This window comes from Propithecus coquereli, unplaced genomic scaffold (genome assembly GCF_000956105.1).
Source record: "Propithecus coquereli isolate 6110/MARCELLA unplaced genomic scaffold, Pcoq_1.0 Scaffold33, whole genome shotgun sequence".
NCBI lineage: Eukaryota > Metazoa > Chordata > Mammalia > Primates > Indriidae > Propithecus > Propithecus coquereli.
The window spans coordinates 8,831,837-8,853,872 of NW_012148952.1; the positions used below are offsets into that span (position 1 = coordinate 8,831,837).

At 34.3% G+C, this 22,036-nt stretch overlaps 1 protein-coding gene across 3 annotated transcripts in view; it reads left to right on the top strand.

Annotated features, from left to right (window-relative positions):
* The window catches only part of ACTR3 (ARP3 actin-related protein 3 homolog (yeast)), a 67,674-nt gene that overhangs the window by 34,183 nt on the left and 11,455 nt on the right, over positions 1-22,036 (top strand). For all 3 annotated transcript variants that reach the window (XM_012650522.1, XM_012650524.1, XM_012650523.1), the window contains 5 exons: positions 3,243-3,353; positions 6,900-6,995; positions 9,250-9,357; positions 14,700-14,843; positions 16,574-16,747. In XM_012650522.1, the coding sequence (XP_012505976.1) occupies positions 3,243-3,353; positions 6,900-6,995; positions 9,250-9,357; positions 14,700-14,843; positions 16,574-16,747 (633 nt within the window). The remainder of the gene's footprint in view (positions 1-3,242; positions 3,354-6,899; positions 6,996-9,249; positions 9,358-14,699; positions 14,844-16,573; positions 16,748-22,036) is intronic.

Here is a 22,036-nt window from a genome sequence, read left to right on the forward strand (position 1 = left end):
CTCTTCCTAACACAGACTCTTCTTTTTGTTATTTTTTTGTTTTTTGTTTTCCTGGTTCCTCCTCCTCCTTTGCCCACTACTCAAATGTTGCTATTCCCTGAGAACTGTCCTTGGTTCTCTTTTATTCTTCCATTAAAGACTTTCTCTAAGTGATCTCATCCACTTCTTGTCTACAACCACAACCTAGACCTCTACTTCCATTTCCTTGGCCACATCTCCAGCTACCTGTCAACTACTTACTTCCTGGTTCTTGAGTTTAATATAGCCAAAATATAACTTGTTATATATACTTCACTCTTGTTTATTCTAAGACTAGACAAAACACAACTTTTGTGTTTTGATCTATGGATCCTGTTTATCCTGGCCTCAGAGCAAGAAACCTGTTGATATCTCTTGAGTTTTTTCCTCATTCTTATTGACTGAGAAATCTTGAATGTGGCCTGGTATCATGCATACCATAATTGGTCTTCTTGTTCTCTCTTGCTTCGTTCTCTTAAGATTCATTTCAGCTGCTATAATAATCTTCCTAAAAATGTAAGCTGTTCTTGTCATATACTTGTTTAGAAATTTCTACTGATGTCCTCTTTCTTACCAAATAACACCGAAACATAAGGGAAAATTTTGAGATTCTGGTTCCCTTGATGTAGAACTGGTATATTTTTCTACACTCCTTACCCCAACCCTTTTGGTACATGTATTTTTCATTGATACTTTCATTGTTTTTGTATACTGTACAGTATTTGTGTGTAGTTTTTTCTATTTTCTGCAAGTTCCTTGCTCCCCTCCCCACAAGAAAGCAAAACTGAGAAAATTGCTCCTATGAGACCCAGCTTAGATATGACTTCTTCAGTGAAGCCTTCCCATTTTTCCTCAAAAGTCAAGTTGGTCATCTTGTTTGAGGAACTTTATTCTTTAAAAAACCTATAATGTAATTTTTGTTTGTATATATTTCTTTCACTAGACTGAGTTTCTTGTGAGCAGGATGTCCATGTCCCTAGCATTTGTGCCAGTGGTTCACAGTAGATATATAGTAACAATTAATGAATAAATAACACTGAGAACATTTAAATTTGTAAACTTCTAATAGTACTATAAAATGAATGATAATAGTAAAATACATTTTTTTCTTCCCTAAAGCAAACTGGGGAGTAGAAGTCATTTTATAAGTATAATGCCTTAAAAAGTATTGAGGAAGCTATAGTAAGAGGTGGATGTTAGGGATTAATACTACAAGATATTTATAGTTCATTCATTATTTCATTTAACCCTAGGTATTGAATATGTACTGTGTTCATGAAACTATTATGTTGCAGAGGTTCACAAATTTTCTCAGTGCCTTTAATGCCTCAGTAACATTTTTCACAGTGCTGCCTAGATCAAAAGAAATGTCTAACAGTTCTGTTAGTTAAGTACTAGGCTCAAGCAACTTAGCCATTTGGAAAAATAAGACACTTAAATGGAAAATACAAGAATTCATTGTTAAATAATCACAGTTACTATTAGGATGCTTATGCCTGTTAGGCACCACACAGCTTCTCAAACCTTGAATCAGCTTAGACATTGCCACCCTCATTTCTTATTTTATATGGATTCTTTTTTTTTTCCCCCGAGATAGAGTCTCACTCTGTCATCCAGGGTGGAGTATAGTGGTGCCATTATAGCTCATTGCAGCCTCAAACTCCTGAGCTCAAGTGATGCTCTTTCCTCAGCCTCCCAAGTACCTAGGACTGCAGGCGTGTGCCACCATGCCTGGCCTGGATTTTGTTTTGTGTGATACTTGATTCTTATCACAGCAACTGCTAGCAACCCAGTTTCTCAAAGAAATGATATCATCGAAAGGAATATAGTATGATCTAATGTTGACATGGAACTACCTTGACTTGTAGATCATGCAGTGTCCAACTGATGGTTGAGAATAATTGTATGTCCCCGGAAAATTTAAAATACTTTGTGACATCCTTTTGAATTTGCTGGAGTACACTGGGGTGCAGTCTTAGTCCGTTTTATGTTGCTATAACAGAATATCTGAGACTAGGTAATTTATAAAGAAAAGAGGTTTATTTTGGTTTATGTTTCTGGAGGCTGAGAAGTCCAAGATGAGGCAGCCACATGTGATCGGCTTCTGTTGAGGGCCTTGTGCTGCTTCATGACATGGTGGGGAGGAAGGAGCAGAAAAGGACAGAAAACAAGGGGCAGCCTCACTTTGTAACAGTCTACTCTGAACTCCTTGGGGAATTAACTGAGTTCTGCTGAGAGCTGCATTAATTCCACTTAATGGCCTGATCACCTCTTAAAGGTCCTACCATCTCTCAGTACTGTTACACTGGCAGTTCAATTTCAGCATGAGTTTTGGTGGAAGCAAACCACATCCAAACTATAGCAGGACTCTTGGAGCACAGTTTTGAAGCATGATTCTATACAAATGTATACAACTTTTCTTATACAATTTTACATGCTTGATTTTTATGTTTGTTCTAGCTATATACTTAGCAATTGTATTTTTTATATTCAGTACACAACAAACATTTGCTGAGCTAATAAATTAAAAATTAAGGAAACTGTGATGAATTATAATTCTTTAGGCTTAATTTTAATGGGCTAAGTTTTCCCATAATTACAAAGGTTTCAGAAATCTAGAAAGACTAGCACAATGTCCTTCTATCTAGATTTAATAATTTTTTAACATTTTGACATATTCACTTTATATTTCTTATTGAACCATCTAACAGTATGTTGTAGAAGTAATATCATTTATCTCTAAGTGTTTAAGTATGCATTTTTTTTTTTTTTTTTTGAGACAGGATCTCACTGTGTCGCCCAGGCTAGAGTACAGTGACCTCATCACAGCTCACTGCAACCTTGAACTCCTGGCCTCAAGCGATCCTCCTGCCTCAGCCTCCCAAGTAGCTGGGACTACAGGCACCAGCCACCACACCCATTTAATTTTTGTATTTTTTGTAGAGACAGTGTCTTGCTCTTGCATAGGCTGGTCTCAAACTCCTGGCCTCAAGTGATCCTCCCGCCTCAGCCTCCCAGAGTGCTAGGATTACAGGCGTGAGCCACTGCACCCAGCCTTAAGTATGCATTTTTAAAGGATCTACAGTATCATTATAACACCTAAGAAAATGTATCCTCATCTAATATCCACTAATGATCTGATATTCCTTGGGTAGTTTTTTTCTTATTTTATTTATTTTTGATATTAATAAAATTTAATTTGTGTTTTCTTGTTTGTTTAATAGTGGCCAATCCGCCATGGTATAGTTGAAGATTGGGACTTGATGGAAAGGTTTATGGAGCAAGTGATTTTTAAATATTTAAGGGCAGAACCTGAAGACCATTATTTTCTTTTGGTAAGTACAAGTTATAATTTCACTGAGGAAATTTTAGAAGAAACTTAATGAGAATATTTTTATCACATCTGTACTCACTAGGGTATATTGTTTATTAAATTGTCATATTTCTAAAAGATGTTGTTCCAAAGCCGTATCATCTCTAAGACCATCTTGTTATGGCTACAGTAGAGTAGTATGTCAGAATACCAAAGTATAAGCACCTAAGTGCTTTTGATAATTAATATGTAATCTGTATGATAGGAGTAGTAAGTAATGTTCAGAAAAAAGTTAGAAACCTGTGGCATTTTCCTTTTTTATTTTAATAATTAGCCTGATTATCATTTCATTGGTAATCCTTAGTAACAAAAATACAATATAATTTCATTTTTAAGCTTTTTCCTTTTTTTCCTTTTTATTAAAGCAGTGCATGTTCATAGCTTAAAAATTCAAATGCCTTTATAAGACTTAAAACAAAAAATATAGCACTGTCCTTTCTCATCTCTCCCGACCCTTGAATCATATTCCCCAGAAGCAAACATTTTCAGTTTTTAAAAAAGTTTTCCTTGGTAGTAATCTCATAAACTTAAATAATGTTTCTTCTATTTCTTACTGTTTTTTAAAATATTAGGCACTCTTTACTAACTTCCTAGTAGGAAAAATGAAGATTTCCTTTTTTTTTCTTTTTTAATCTTTCTCTCTTGACACAAAATGCCTATTCTTTTCCTTTCTTTGCGTTATAAATAAATCACAATTTTCAGTTAAATCAATATTCTATATTTTATTAAGGTGATTTATAAATATTATTTGTGATTGGACCATAAAGTTGAAAGAACTTTGCGGTGGACACCCATATATCCACAACAATTAACATTTTACTATGCTTGCTTTATGGCATCTATCCATCTGCCATTTCTTTTTTTGAATCACTTCAAAATGAGTTGCAGGTGGGAGTCATTTGACTCCTAAATTCTTCAGCATGTGTATTATCAGTTAGAGTTCATCATTTGTCTGTGATTATTCTTTTTATGTAAAATGTATATACTGTGAAATCACAGATCTGAACCATTCTGTGGATTTTGACCAGGTATTGGCAAACTCTCTAAAGGACCATATAGCAAATATTTTTGGCTTTGTAGGTGATATGGTCTCTTAAGAAACTTAATGAGAACTTATTGGGTCCCTGTCACAGCTACTCAACTGTGCTTTTGTAGCATGAAAGTAGCCATAGACAAAAATTAATAGGTATGGCTGTGTTCCAATAAAATTTTATTTATAAAAACAGGCAATGGGCCAGATTTGGCCTACAGGATGCATGATTTGTTTGTTCAACCTTTGGTTTTGACAGATGTGTCCATCTGTGTGACCTAAACCCTTATTAAGATGTAGAACATTACTATCAGTCTGGAAAGTTTTCTTATGCTTTTTTTTTTTTAAATCTCTGACCCCATTCCTTATAGGCAACCTCTGTTTTGCCTGTATATGTGTTGCATATAAATGGAATCATGCAAGATGTGCTTTTTGGTAAAACTTTTTTCACTCAGCATAATCTTGAGATTTATCCATGTTGTTGCATATACCAGTGATTTGTTGAGTATTCCATTGCATGAATATGCCTCACTTTATCCATTTTCCTGTTGATGATCACCTGGGCTATTTCTAGTTTTTAACTATTATAAATAGTTTGGCCGTTGTGAACATTCTTGTACAAGTCTTTTTGTGGACATACGTTTTCATTTCTCTTGTCTAAATATATAGATATGGAATTGCTGTGTCATAGGGTAGGCACACGATTGGTTTTGTAGGAAACTGAGAACTTTTCCCAAGGAGTTATACCTTTTTACGTACCCACCAATAATGCCTTAATAGTGTGGTTGCTATACATTCTGTCCAGCATTTGGTGTGTCATTCTGTGTAATTTTAGCCATTCTAATGGATGTGTAAGATTTCTCTTTTGCTTTTAGTTTGCACTTTCCTAATGACTAATGATGTTGAACATTTTTTCATGTACTATTTATAAATTATTATTAGCTATTTATATATTTTCCTTTGTGAGGTCATCTGATTATATTTTATGTAGAACTCCTGATTTTCTTGGAGCTTATAATTTGACTGCCTTGGCTTTTTAATTTAATTTTGTACGTACCTATCACTAAATTATCTCTAAACTTTTGAAAATAGTTCTTGAACTGTTCTAAATAAGTTTAAACACAGTAGGGAGTTTAGCTGTTACAGGTTTTATTATATATGGAAAAAAGTCTACTCCTGCTCGGTTTACTTTCTTATGGTGTCTTTTGAAATAATAATAATAATGATAATGACTTAATTTGTAATGAATTCAAGTTTTATCACTCTTTTCCTTCTTTAAATTTAAGGAATCATTGCTTACCTTAATGTCAAAAAGATAATTCTTCTCTATTTCTTACATTTAAAAAAGTTTTGGCCGGGCGCGGTGGCTCACGCCTGTAATCCTAGCACTCTGGGAGGCCGAGGCGGGCGGATTGTTTGAGCTCAGGAGTTCGAGACCAGCCTGAGCAAGAGCAAGACCCCGTCTCTACTAAAAATAGAAAGAAATTAATCGAACAACTAAAAATATATAGAAAAAATTAGCTGGGCATGTTGGCGCATGCCTGTAGTCCCAGCTACTCGGGAAGCTGAGGCAGAAGGATTGCTTGAGCCCAGGAGTGTGAGGTTGCTGTCAGCTAGGCTGACGCCACGGCACTCACTCTAGCCCAGGCAAAAAGAGTGAGACTCTGTCTCAAAAAAAAAAAAAAAAAAATTTTGCCTTGACATTTAAGTATTTGAGATACCACAAAGGTTTGGGTTGTGAAATCAAACTCATAAGAATCAGAGGTCTTAGCTAGTGTCAAGCTATAATAATTTAAATGATTTAAGCGATCATGAGACATAGGGGAAACATGAAGTCCAGGATTGGAGTGCTGTTCCCCAGGCCCTTTCTTGCCTCATTAGAGTGTATTCTGGCCCAGACTTAAATCTATGAGGTTTCTAAGTGATATATGTAGCCACATAACTTAAACAGAAGAGAACAGTGTGAACATCTCTATTTTATACTCAGTAACAGTTAAAACTTAGTATAACATTTTCTAGGAAGTGATGCTATTAACTTTGTGGAATTTTGGCTTATTTATTATAATCCTGCACAGACCAGACATATCCTGCTAAAAGCATACCATTGGTGTTTATCTGGAGGTCTGTCATTACCATGTTTATAGGATTATTCACTGGATCACCTTTTCCTTCCCTCCTTTACTCCTTTCCTCTCTCCCTCTTCATTTCTTCTCAATGTTTAATCCATATGAGTGGTATGAAATAGGGATTCAGTTTCTTTACTTTTTTTATGTGAATGACCATATTGTATTCATATATGTATAGATCCGTTTGAATTCTTTATAGTTTTCCTTTGGTCTTAGTGTCTATCTTTCTACCTGTAAGTTTAATGCATTTTAAATACAGAGTTTGAAGTAAATTCTTTCTCATTTAAAATTGTCTATGAAGTTATCAAAATAATCTGATATTATCTATTTAAAATGTTTTTCAATTCAATAGACTGAACCTCCACTGAATACTCCAGAAAACAGGGAATATACTGCTGAAATAATGTTTGAGTCTTTCAATGTTCCAGGCTTGTACATTGCTGTACAGGTAAGCAAGTTGATGTTTATTTAAGCTTGACTCTTAAAGTTAATCTGGTTTAATTTGCTGCTAAAACATATAATTTTTTTCTTTTTTTTCCCTTGCAAAGGCTTAAACATAATGTCCAAGTATATCATACTTCTCTCCTGAATTGTTAACTTAGAAATAATATTATAGAAGATGGAGATACTTAGAAAAAGAGAATTGTTAAAGGAAGTAAATTAATGAATGATCTTTGGAAATTTCAAGGGCTTTCATAGGACAGAAAAAGGGAACTAGTATTTATTGAATGCTTACTCCATGCCAGGAACATTACATACATGTTCATTTATCCTTGTAACATTCTTTATGTCATTTGTCATAGTCTTTTTGGTTGACTTACTTTTAGGTATGTTGGACCACCTCTCCTTTGTGCCCCTCTGAATCCTGTATATCATAAATATCTGTACTATTTTATTGTACTTAATTTGTGCACGTCTCCGTATGGAACAGCTTCTCTCCCATCTGTCCCACTCCTCAAGATCAGAGCTTACCTCCTTGGTTTTTAACCCTGTAACAAATGCAATACCTGACATATCACGAATGCTTTATGGGTGTATGAGTTCATTATTCTTATTAATTATAGGTATTTTTATTCATTTTTTATAGAGAAAAAAATTAAAGTTTAAAGGTAGCTTATTCAAAGTTAAGTGGTTACTTGTGATGTGAGCTAATGTGTTTCTGACTTTGTACTTTCTTGGGATGAGACTGTGTTTTTGTAACCCCAGGGTACACAGGACCAATAAATGCTAATTATTGGGATAAATATTTTGGCTTGGATAGCAAAGAACTTTTTAATGTTTAATGTAATCTATAAATTTAATGAGCTGTCTTTTAAGTTCTTTATTGCTAAAAAATATATAAGCATACACCTGTCAATTCCTTTATAAAAAGGAATTCAGTCTTGAGTGGGAGGTCCTTTTTAATTCTTAGAATCTGAATAAAGTGAGTGCTTGGGGGAATTCATCTTTTACTTGTGAGTCTTTGCTTCTCATTTTGATGTTAAATGTAATAAACTTACGTTTGATATCGTCTGGTGCTTACTTTAAAACAATGGCACTAAGAGTTTTGTTTCATTCTTTTGGAGTCATAATTTGGTATTGCAGTGATTTCCTTAGTGGCCTCTGGGTGCTCTTGACTTCATCATTTAGTTTCTGTTCTGTTGTGTTGTTGTTCAGTAGTCAATAAAATTTTGTAACATGATGTGCTGGTACATGTTCTAGTTTGGGATCTTAGCTACTTAGAAAAGACATGCAAAAAATGATTGAAGATAATTCCTGGTTGTAAATGATGGTTTCAGACTTAATCTAAAAAGGAATGATACCTCACAATTAAGTGTAAACAGTTTTTTTTTTTTTAAATTAGTGTCAGTATGGAATTTTTCATTGTAAGACCTTCAAAAAATATTGTATAGTTCTGTAACTCGCAATAATTATGTGGTCGTTGTGTTAAAATAGAAGGGTGGCCTAGATACATTTCTGGGTCCCTGTCAGCTGTTATATTGCAGGTAGGTAAAATAAAGCCAGTTTAGGTCTGTTTTTAATTATTAGTCATATACTTTGTTTGAGTCTGGGATTGTAAGAAATTTAGTTTTTAAAAAATAAACTGTGTTAATTTCTTAGTTTTCAACTTAAAAAATTGTGTTATGTTGGCTATACCAAGATTTTTCATAGAAAAATATTCTTATCAACTTTGCTTCCTAATTAAATCATAGTAGTATTTGGAAGTGTGCAATGGCCTTTTCTGTGTGTCACATAGTCTTAAACACATGTTGCATTTAAAAAATTTGAAGCTAATCTTTGTAAGAGTGATAGTTGTTTTTAGTCGTCTAGGTATCGAATAACTCTGGAGGTTGGGTGATCGGATACTTTTTATCCTGTATTATGGTTTGTAACAGGCCAGCCCATGTGAACATCTTTTGCGTTCTGGCAAGTTAGTACTGTACTATTTCATGCTGTCTTCCATGTTTTTGGCTTTAGGAGAAAAATAGCCCTCATAAAATATGTACTTCTAAATATGCTCCTGAAAGCAAATACAAGCCTGTTCTCTTGTCTTAATAAAATGTAGGAAGTGATCAATTTTATTGCATAATACAAAATTAATTTTGTATATTTTCTTTTCACAGATAATACATTTAAAATTGAATAAAGTACTCCAGTAAACTAGTTTTTTCTATTAACTCTTTGTTTTTATATTTTGCCTGCCTTATTTCTTTTTATTCAAGGCTGTTCTTGCCTTAGCTGCATCCTGGACCTCAAGACAAGTAGGAGAACGGACGTTGACTGGTACGGTAATAGACAGTGGAGACGGTGTCACTCATGTCATTCCTGTGGTAAGGATATTTTACAATTACTGAACAGGACATGAAATAACACATCTGGCAAAGTTTTATTAGATGAATTAATACTGCTTTTTTAAAACCTTAAAGGCATGCCTTAAAAATTTGCTGTAATTTCGTGATTTGTTCAGTTACAGCTATACTTTGTTTAACTTATTACAATTTCATAAACAAATTCCAAAATGTTTCTGTGCTATAAGTTTACCCTGCAGTTAGGAAAATTATGAATTGTAATATCTGCAGTTTCTTAAACATGGAGTTCTTTTTTCTAGTTGAGTGTGCGTTAACCATTTGATGGCCCCTCTTATCCATAATTATCCATAATTAACAGATTTCAGACTTGTACAGTTATAAGCACAGGAACTTTAATAGCTTTGAGTATTTTATTGAATAAAAAGCTCAAGTTAATGATCATGGTTTGTATTTAGTAAAACATATTAAGAAAAATGCATCAGAATGGATTATTTGTCAGAGAAAGCATTTTTCAAAATGGCTACTAGAATTCATACTGACCCTTATGAAATAGGTCTATATAGAAATGTTTATCTTTTAAAATCATTTTTATATTACATTGAATATAATTTAAGGGATGAAATTATTTTGAAACTTTTATTTATTCATTATTCTCACTCTGATTTTTAATGCATTAGGCAGCCTCTGTTGAGGATTACATCCTCAGGGTGACTCCCTTTGGATTAGAGTTCCCCTCCACCCCCACCTTCCTGGTGTGTCATAGTAGTTTTAATAATAACTGCCATTTTTTAATGACAGCTTTATTGATATATAATTCACATACTGTACAATTCACCCATTTAGAGTGTACAATTCATTGGTTTTTAGTATATTCACAGAGTACATGCATCTCCACAATCAATTTTAGAACATTTTCATCACCTAAAAAGAAACTCTGTATCCATTAGCAGTCACTCCCCATTTCTCCTTGATACCTTCAGCCCCTGGCAACCGCTAATCTTCTTTCTGTTTATATAGATTTGCCTATTCTGGCCACTTTATATAAATGGAATCATACACTATGTGGTCTTTTGTGACTGGCCGCTTTCACTTAGCCTACTGTTTTCAAGATTCATCCATGTTATAGCATTTATAGTGCTTCATTTCATTTTATTGCCAAATAATATTTCATTATATGGATAAACCACATTTTATTCAGTCCTTGGGAGGTATATTAATCTTGGAAATTAAGATGTGCCCAGTATTTGATAGCTTTTTATAGTTTGATCGGCAGCTTATTTTTCTTAGTGGTACACAAAGTAATTGTTCATCTTAAAATTCAAATTTAAACCTGAAAATCAGTCTGTGATAAAGATTATATTATTCTTTGAGTACCTTAGTTTACTCATTAATAAAATACAAATAAGTGACTTGCCTATGGTCACCAAATAATAGGTTGTAAGGCTAGGATTCAAACTGGTTCTGTCTGACTTCAGTCTTTTCTGAACATCTGTACAACTCAGCAGTAATATCAGTATCTTGGTAATTAAAATTAGAATAGGTAATTTGCAAATAGAAGTTATCAACATGAAAAACAATAAATTTTAGTAAAATTATTAAGAATGGGTATTCTTCTTCATTGTTTTCTCACCTTCTTTCGAATTAATGGAGTATTTTTTATTCTATTTTATCTTCTTTGTTGACTTATTTGCTATGCTGTACCTCTTTGCTGTTGTCATTTGCTTATATTTTGGTGGTGGTTGCTCACAATTTATAGTAAACATCTTTAACTTTTCACCATATAACTGCAAATAACATTTTACCACTTCATAAATAAGAATTATACAATAGTATGCTTCCTTTCTAGCCTTTGTGCTGTCATTGCCATTCATTTTGCTTTTATGTGTTATAAACTAAATAATACATTAATTTGTTTCATTGTAAGTAGTGTATTAGCTTGCTAGAACTGCCATAATAAAGTACCGCAGACTGGGTGCCTAAACGATTTATTTTCTCTCAGGTCTAGAGGTTAAAAGTCAAAGATCAGGCCCGGTGCGGTGGCTCACGCTTGTAATCCTAACACTATGGGAGGCTGAGGCAGGAGTTTGAAACCAGCCTCAGCAAGAGCAAGACCCTGTTTCTACTAAAAACAGAAAAATTAGCTGGGAGTGGTGGTACACACTTGTAGTCCCAGCTATTTGGGAGGCTGAGGCGGGAGGATCACTTGAGCTCAGGAGTTTGAGGTTGCAGTGAGCCATGATGACGCCACTGCATTCTACCCAGTGATAGAGTGAGACTCTGTCTCAAAAAAAAAAGTCAAAGATCAAGGTTTTGGCAAAGTTGGTTCTTCTGAGACTCTCTCCTTGGCTTTTAGATGACCATCTTCTTTCTGTATCTTCACATGATTTTCCCCCTGTACACGTGCCTGTGCCCTAATCTTTTCTTATAAGGACACCAGTCATTCTGGATTAGGGGAAATGACTCTACTGACATCATTTTAACTTAATTACCTCCTTACAGACCCTATCTCCAAATACAGTGACATTCTGAGATACTAGGGGTTAGGCCTTCAACATATAAATTTGGATTGGGGGGAGAAAAGACATAATTTAGTTAATAATAAGGAGTCAGTCATCTTTAAAAGAGATTTTGAAAAAGAGATAAAACTATTTTATATTTACTCACATACCATTTACTCACATTCTGGTACTCTTATTCCTTTCTGAAAATCTAGATTTCTATCTAGTATCATTTTCCTTCTGTTTGTCTAAATGATATCCTTTAGCATTTCTTACAGTGCTGGTCTCCTGGCTACGAATTTTTTCAACTTTTGTACACTTCTTGAAAAAGTCTTTATTCTTCTTCATGTTTGAAAGTTATTTTTGCTTGGTATAGAATTTTAGGTAGACAGCTTTTTTTGTTTGTTTTTTGAGTTTTTTTTCTTCTTTTAGATGTCACTCTGTTGTCCCCTGGCTTACATTGTTTCTGAAAATAAGTCAGCTATAATTTCTGCATTTGTTCTGTTGTATGTTTCTTATCTGTTTGGCTGCCTTCAAGATTTTCTCTTTATTCCAGGTTCATTGGTTTTCAGCACTTTGATCGTGACATACCTAAAGGTTTCTTCACGTTTCTTCTCCTCGGGGTTCATTGAGCTTCTTGGATATATGGATTTGTAGTTTTCATCATCTCTGGAAAGTTTTTGTCCATTATTTCATTACATATTTTTTCTGTCCCTCATTTTCCTCCTTATATTTTGGGACTCCAATAACATGTATATTAGGCTGCTTGACAGCATTTCATAGTTCACTGATGCTCTGTTCATATTTTTTCCTATTTCTTTTTCCTTTTTCACTTTGGATAGTTTTTATTGCTGTGTCTTCAAATTTACTATTCTTTTTTTCTTCATTGTCTAATCTGCTGTAATCTCGATCTACCTTTTTTTTCCCCAGATACTGTATTTTTCTGCTTAGAAGTTTTATTTGTGTCTTTTTATATCTTTCATTTCTTCCTTCCTCATGCTCATTGACCCTCTTGATCATGTGGAGTATATAGTTACTGCTTAAATATTCTTATCTACTAATTCTATCATTTTTGTCATTTCTCTTTCTTTATTGATTGTTTTTTTCTCCTGGTCAAGGTTGTGTTTTCCTGCTTCCTTGCATGCTTATAATTTTTGATTTGGTACTATGTATTTACATTGTTGTGTCCTGGATTTTTTGAGTCCTTCAAATATTTTAGGTTTTTTTTTTTTTTTTTTTTCCCTACGACACAGTTAAGTTGTTAGGAATCAGTTTGATCCTCTCAGAGACTCCTTTTAAATGTTATTACGCAGGTCCAGAATAGGCTTTTGTCTATGGCTCGTTTGTCCCTACTATTGAGGCAATATTCTTCTGACAACTCTTTCATGTATTGTGTTTGAGAACATCTTTCAACTCTGGCTGATGGGAACATGAACTGTTTCTGGCCATGTGTGAGCTCTGGAGATTATTCTGTCTACTTTTTTCTAGAGGTTTTTTCTGTGGCCTTGATGATTTCCTGACATGAATGTGCTGATGAGTAGCCAGCTAAGTAGATAACTGTCTTCACATCTCCAGAGCTCTCGGTCTATAAAGCTCCTTCCCCTCCAGGCCAGGCGTGGCGGCTCACACCTGTAATCCTAGCACTCTGGGAGGCTGAGGCAGGCGGATCGTTTGAGGTCAGGAGTTTGAGCTCAGGAGTTTGAGACCAGCCTGAGCAAGAATGAGACCCCATCTCTACTAAAAATAGAAAGAAATTAGCTGAACAACCAAAAATACATAGAAAAAATTAGCTGGGCATGGTGGCGCATGCCTGTCTGTAGTCCCAGCTACTTGGGAGGCTGAGGCAGAAGGATCACTTGAGACCAGGAGTTTGAGGCTCCTGTGAGCTGGTCTGATGCCACGGCACTCTAGCCTGGGCAAGAGTGAGACTCTGTCTCAAAAAAAAAAAAAAGCTCCTTCCCCTCCAGCACTGCGGCCTATAAACTTGAGTCACTTTAGTCTTTCTGAACTCTAAATTCTACTTGATGAGACCACCAGGCTCTGTTTGGGTGCTCCTTCCCATTATTGCTGCCTGGTAACTCTCCCCAGATGGTGAGATAGGGTGTTGGCAGCAGTCACCTTATTTATTTCCTTTTTCTTAGAAAGGATCACTGCCCTACTTTGCTGAAAATTTTATTTCATATGATTTTTCCTTTTTTTGCTTTAAGTTGAGAAGGTAAGTCCAATCAATCCCAAGTATTCTTTCATGGCCAGATGAAGATGTCTTTAATATTCTTTCTTAATGAAATTTAATTTTGCTATATTATTTGTTATACTTCTGACCTTTATCAGTAAATTTATGAATCTATTCTATAGAATTTAGTTATTTGGCATTATGGTGCATGGAAGGCCACAGGCTTTTGAAATGGGCCCTTACTTCATTAGGAAAATGATGGCCACTTTGCGAGTTAATGATCAAATTTTCTACAATGCAGTCTAAATTTTTTACTGAAATTATAAACGATTTAAAAATAATACCCTCTCTGATGTAAAGTCTGCTGTCTAAATCATTTGATACTTTTGAAATTCATCATTTGTGTTGTTGGGTCATTTTAGTCAGTTATAAACTGTTAATGGAGGAATAAATTTTAAGTTGGTGGTCGTTCTTGTTCATAATTTTTGTGCAGTATTTTAAATTCTACGATAACATACAGTATGAGGAATACAATTGAGGAATAAAGATTAATTCTCCTGGCGTAAAGCAATACTTCAGAATATAAATACACTAACTTGAGAAATTGGTCTTTAGTGGTTCATTTTTTTAGGTTTTCTTAATTTTCAAAACACTGCAAGTAAATTTCACACCTTTTTTTCCCTCCCATCTAGGCGGAAGGGTATGTGATTGGCAGCTGTATTAAACACATTCCAATTGCAGGACGAGATATAACATATTTTATTCAACAACTGCTGAGAGACCGAGAAGTAGGAATACCTCCAGAACAATCCCTGGAAACAGCTAAGGCAGTAAAGGTAAAAAGCAGTGATGGAAGAGAAGTGTAATTTAGTTAAAAATTAAAATCACATTTATAACATGTACATGTAAAATTCTTATGTGAAGAGTAATACTTAAAATAATCTTGTGAACCATTTATAAATCATTACTCTTAATTATATGTACGTTTTCTCTGTAATTCTTACAAGAAAATTATTGAGATTATCAACCCTTTGCCTATTTTCTCTGTTTTACACTTGAGAGGACTAACATAGAAGAACACTTTACCATATTACTGTAACATAATTTTTGTGATTATTCCCTTATTAGGAATAAATATTTCACTATGGAGTTTTTGCATCTCAGTTTCTTCACTGAATTCTTTATTTTAATACTAACAGTTTGTTGTAAAAATTATTTTGATGTAATTAATTGATTGTGCTATAGTATAGAGGCAGTATCTGGCTCAAGTGATATGACACATAGAAGAAAAATGTGAAGGCTATGTAAAATATTTTATTAATTTTTCTGCCATATGAGTCTTTATTGCACTACTTTGTGGAAACTATCAAAATGCTTAGTATTGCTTTTTAAATTTATTATTTGCCAGCATAACTAAAAAATTTCAGTGGGTCTCTCACATGTTTTGAAAAGTAGAACTACCTTGGCAAAAATAACTTTAATTTATTTGCCTCTTCTTGCATATTTGTAGGACTTCCATTGCCCTTCAAAAGTTGGAAATGAAAACGAATCAACTATTTCTTAGGTAGTAAAGAAAGTGCGAAATGGAGGCCAAGAGTTACCACAAGTTTGTGGCATAAAAATTAAATATGTAAAAAGTTAATGTGACTACTACTATTTGAACATCTTTGGAAAATTTGTGAAATTAAAACAGAACAAAAAAGCACTGGGAATTTAAATCTATTCCAGGGAAGACTGATGCTCAGTTTTATAATGTCTTTTAAGGAACACCATTTCTATGTAATTCCCATTTCTAAAGTTTGGAGAAAGAAGACCTCAAATAACATAATGAAATGTTCTTCATGTCTAGTATTTTTTCCCTTTATCTATTTTTATCATCAATAATAATATTTGTAGCTATCTTGGATAGAGTGCTTGATGTGTAAAAATATGGGGAAAGTATGCTTTTCTCAAAAAGGTAAATATGAGGCTGGTCGTCAGGAGTCCATAAATTACAAATAGGATGTTGTAACCTATAACATTTTTCAGTTATGTTTTTGATGAAAACTTTTACGTAGGTCTTATAACCAAATATGCAACAAAATAAAGTAGTTTATGTTTCAGACTTCTTTCTTTGCTCATTTACTCAGACTATATTCAGTTTTGTTTCAGATAGGTATTAGGGATCTAGATGATTTGTGTGGTCATAGCAATTATTGTTTATTCTGCCGTTCTGTGTGTACTTTTTCTCCTTTCTAGATCACAATATTTATTATTACTGAAACAAAATGTTGGATGAAATTAATGAATATTTTAGAAAATAACATTAAAATAGCAGAAATTGACTCTTTAGTCTCTCAGATCTTAATTCTGTTTATCTATGAAGAAAATACTTGAAGGAGATGAGCTGTTTATTTGTACTATGTATATAATATCTTAACATAAATTTTTCTTTCAGCTTAATTTCCTAATTTTATTTTCTGAAGATACTTTTTTCATTTGATTTTAGTTTACTGAAAATATGACATCCTTTTTTACTTTCCCTAAAACAGGAAGAAAAGCTACTTTTGTTCTTTTTGTTTTTTAGGAGCGCTATAGTTACGTCTGCCCAGATTTAGTAAAAGAATTTAACAAGTATGACACAGATGGGTCAAAGTGGATTAAACAGTATACTGGAATCAATGCTATCTCAAAGAAAGAATTTTCCATTGATGTTGGTTATGAGAGATTTTTGGGACCTGAAATCTTTTTTCATCCAGAGGTAAGTTTTGTTTTTTTCTCCCTCCCATAGAATTGTTTCGAAATATCCGACAGAAAATACAAACTAGAAGGTAGATATTTAGAGAGACTTAATCTCAGAAACTTTCTTTGGTGTATTAAAATACTAGAGGAAGTCATTTTTTAAGAAAAAGTTGCTTTTGTTAAAATAGGCTAAATTGTTATGTTTTTCATACATGTAGAAAAATAACTTCTGTCTCTTTAATATTTGTGGCTTATGAGGGAATCATGGGACCTAGGTGAAGCCCTTAAAATTTATGATCATTCAAATAAAATATTTTGAGCAAGGTGCTTAAACCCACCTCCCCCACTTGTATAAAATGACCATTATACAAATAACCTTCAATTGACTATCAAAATATTTAACTGGTAGCAAAATAGCTTTTTGTCTCTGTGAAATTTTAATAGTATAAATTGTTTTAAATTATTGAAATTTTTAATAATGAAAAATTCTTCTAGTAACTTAGTGTCAGAAATTTAACTTTATTAATAGAATTACTAACATTAAATACCTACTATGCCTATTCATCATTAGGAATGGTTATTTTTAAATCTTATTCACTCAGCAAATGTTAAGTGGATGATTTTTGTGGCCTCAAAGCATTGGGTATTCAAAAATGAAAAATTATTTTATCTTGCTCTTGTTGAGCTCAAAGAATAAGAGAGATAATATTTAAACAGGTATAGGTCCTTTAATGAATGCATATATTTGGCGAGGGCATACGAACAAAGAATATCTAAGTCTGCTTGGAAGAACTGGGGAAACATCTCAGTTGGGCTGAGCCTTAAAGGATGAAAGGGTATTTATTTGTCAGTCAGCTGTGTTAGGAGAGTATATTTTTGGCAGAGGAGATAAGTTGGGCAGAGGTCTTAGACACGAGAAAGCTAGATAATAAAAGTATAAAGAAGAGAGTGGTAGGAGATGGATCCGTGTAGATATTCATGGACTAGGTCTTATGGGACAAATATGCTATACAAGGGAGTTTGCTGGATTCTGTAGTCATGCAGACATTTTCAACATGGAAGTGACACAGATTTATGTATGGTATTAGAAAAGTTACTCTGGCAGCACTGGGTTGAATGGATGGAAACAGGTGAGTTTATGGCAGTTTTTCAGGTGAAAGATGAATGTCTATAGGTCAATGAGAATGAGAAAGGAGGTAAGAGAAAAAGAGCCAACATGACTTAGTAATTGCTTAGATGTGAGAAGAGTATGAATATGAAGAATCTGTGGTAAGTGCCATTCATTGAAAGTAGGAATAATGAAAGGGAGGAGTAGGTGAGATAGAAACACGTGAGTTTATTTTATGCATCTTATAAAAATGTTCAAAAACAATTGGGTTCAAACTGGGGTGGGTGTCCTGGAGTGAAGATAGGTGTGAAGGCATCACCATATGTGGGGCAAAGGAAGAAGAACTTGTCAGAGGAGAGGCTGTGGAGTAGAAAGGTGAAGATTAGGGCCCTAAGTGAATACAAACGCTTTATGGACAATGTTCAGGGTACGAGGGACCTGCAAAGAATACTGAAGATTACAGAGAGGTAGAAGCCAAGCCCAAGGAGTATGGTCATAAAATTGAGAGAAGTGAATGTTTCAGGGAGGGAGCTTAAAAAATGCCGGTTACTGCAGTAAAGTAACATTAGAGACCTGAGAAGTACTTGTGGGTTTTTCAACATCAGGTTATTGGTGGTCCTAAGGAAGCAATTGCAGTGGAATGGTGTGTTAGAGGCATCCTGTTCCATCAGTGAGAAGTGAAGGCTTAGAAATTGGTAGTGGAGGTGGCTGTGAAAGAAAAGGATAGTTGCTACTGGAGACTGGTAAGAAGTCAACTGCAAGAATAAGGCTGAGGATAATTTTAATTAAGAGGGTTACTCAAGTGACAGGAGGGAAGGAGGTAAATATGGGTACAAGAAATTGTGGAACTGGGAAGGGTAGAGAAGCAGGTAGCTAGTTGAGGAAGTTCATCATCATATTACATATTTTAATGTTTTTTCTTAAAGGAATGAAACTGATATGTTGGGGGAAGGGAATTAAACATAAAGTTGAGGTCTTATAGAGAATAATTACTTTCATGATACTACTGAGGGGAATTGAGAGGGTAACTAGATAGCACATATTAATAGTAGTGGGGCACCCATTCTCTGCCCAGAGTAGTGAGGTTAAATACCCAAAACTTTTAGTAGAATAATAGTGTTTTTTCTCCCAGACAGTTGGGGGAAAGGAGCAAAAGGTTTTGACAAGACAGAGGTTACGTAGAGGAGAGAGTAAGTCCAGAGGTCAAATTACTTAGTGATAGTGAGGGATGGAGACAGGAATCGGAGATCATGATAAATTGGCATATAACTGTAAATTGGTAGCAAAGGAGTGAACACCAACAGGATAAGGAGTTGTTGTCAGACCAATATACCAGAGTTTGAAGGTTTGGGATGGCACATTGTCTTTGCAATTTTTTAAAAAATAAAAATTAGAAGTATATACACAGTTTTAAAGGTCATATAACACTGACAGGCTTAAAACAAAATTGGCAGCTCCTCACCCTCTGCAGTCTTTGTGTCCTGCAGAGCAAACTGCTAGCTCTTACTTAGCCATTGTTCTTGGTAATCATCTTCAGGTTTCTAAGGACTGTGATGGTATTGCTGTTTCTTAATATGTCAGTGTTAATAGTTTATCTGCTAGTCTCCTTTTAATTTTTTTCTAGCCTCTCTTTTCCCCTAGCCTGCCCATATATTAGGTTATTGTTATTAGGTAAATCAGTGGTATTATAATATTTATAGTATTCTACCTATGACTGTTGTTCACTTTTGAGGCAAGTAGTGTAATGTGATTATTTCTTTTTCTCTTAAAATTTAGCTTTTCCTAAACTTTTGCTTTGTTTCTTCATTTGTTTCTGAAACGCCATTTGGAGGATAGGAATTAGAGAATTATGGAAGATCCTGAACCAAAGTTGCAGATGAATAGGATCATGACCACAAGCTAGATAATAGCATGGAAGATACAGATATCTGGGCTTCAAAGGAGGATGCATTTGAGTGGAATACTCTTCACAAATGAGCTAAGCTAATGTCTTGGCTGTCTTAGAAACCTTGAACCATTAGATGTGTAAATAAAATGTGTTTGGGTTGTGTTATATTGCTTAGGCAAGGGATAGTTGGCTGGATGAAAATATATCTTGGTAATGTTTCATATATCATTTTTTCCATTAATTTATATAACCCTTACTGTTTGATATACCAATTTTTTAAATTAATTTTTTAAACTTTAAACATCTTTTACTTTTACTCTCCATGGCTTTATGTTCCTTCTAAGTAATTTCTTCTATGAGAAATCTGTTTTGTTTTCTTTTCTTTAAAAGTTGTTTTTAAAAATGACTTATATATATGCATATCGTTTAATAGGATTCTACAAATTCTAACAAAAACTAGGAGTGTCCTGCATGTTTCTCTCTGTTTTCTATTCCTAGAGATAACTACTTGAAACTCGTTTTAGTGGATTCTTTTGCTGATTGCTTCCATAGCTATGAATTACTTGGTTATGTTGCAACTTCAAATTTAAGAGGGAGGATTGCCTTTTTTATCTTTCTTTTGTTCCCACCACAGACCGTACCTTCCAATCCCTTTTCATCCCAATAGTCACATTATAATTTCAGGTGGATTGCAATTCAGTGCTTTATTTTTGTGACCACAAATTTTGTTCAGTTTTGAGCCATGTAGTTAACCATGAAGTCTTTTCCTGTCCTTGAACTTTGTTTTCCTTGGGATCATTAATAAGTTGTTTGCTTTGTTTTAAAATAATTATTAATTTACCTCCAAACTCTTTCCACTAGTTTTATTCAGATGCATGGGGTTTTTTCATCAGTTTAAATTTCTGGAGCATCTAGCATGTTCCAGTCTGAGCCTGCTTTCTTCTGAGGTGGCACCTTCTAGAGGTGCCACTTTCCTTTATTATCATTCCAGGGATTCCCTTTGCCTCTCTCTTGTGTTGGATCCCTTTTTCCTATATCCTATGTCTCTTTCATTCTTATTGTCCACTTACTTATTTTGGTGGAGATCGTCTGCTAATAGTTAATAGGGTTCCTGATAAAGGGTGCATGAGAGAGGAAAAATTTAAGACCTTACATGTCTGAAGTGTATTCATTTTATCCTCACAGTGTTTGATAGTTTGGGTGTAGAATTCTAGTTTGGAAATTATTTTTCTTTCAGCATTATGAAACCTTGCTTAATTGCTTTCCATTATAACTTGAGGTAAAAAACCCCCTGATTTCTACGTATAAGACCTGTTTTGTTTTTTCTCTTCTACAGAGGCTTTATAGAATCTTTACTTTGTTCCCTAGCATTCTGATACGTTCTCTGTGTTCTTTGCCTTTTTGTTCTAATCTCTAGGTGATTTCTTCAACTTTACTTACTGAGCCTTCTGTTGAATTTTTTATTTTTGGTAACATTTTTACTTGTTAGCTTCCACCACCCTCATTTTTTGAATATTCCTTTTTTATTCTGCCTTATCATATTTCATTGTTGCCTATTTTCTGACTTTCTGAGGATATTAATCATATGTTGTTTTTTTTTTAAATTTTTTTAAGTTTTCTTTTTTTCTGCATAGTCTCTTCCAAGTTACTTTTTCTCTGTTTCAATTCATATATTTTTCATGCTAGAGTCTTTTGCAGACCAGTCATTTAAGAAGGGAACACTAAAAACCTGATGGGAAATCTGAGCTTTGTGGGTGGGGCTTATTGACTGTGTCCTTTTCTTTTTGGGACTGCCCTATGTACGTTGCTTTGTGATTGTGTTATCTCCCTTGCCAGGTCAGTATCTATGTGTGTTTCTTTATGTCTTTTTGAGTAGTCCAGTTCCCAGAGAAGACTCCTGCCTGCTGGGTAAAGGCTGACAGCCATATGGGGGAAGAGGACTAGCATGAGTGTGTGTAAGCAGCAGGCTGTATACCTTCACTTAAAAAATCCCCGTTTCAGTACTTTCAGATGTGTGGAAGAGTCCTGGAAACTCTGTTTTCTTCTCTTAAGAGAATAGATTATCTACTTTTCTCCTTGGACGAGGAGGAGGCATTTGATGGACTTCTTTGGAGAGAGGATCTGGGGCTTTAATAGCCTCTCAGAGGGACTTTCAACCAGTTTGCCATCCTTCTACCTCAATTTCAAAGCTGCCAGGGGCAGTTAGTTCTTTGGGGGATTTGTGATATAAAATACCTTGGTTCTTGACTTGGTTTGTATCACTCAGGACTTAAGTGTTTTGGTGTATCTGCAAAGTCTTGTCCATCTGCTTA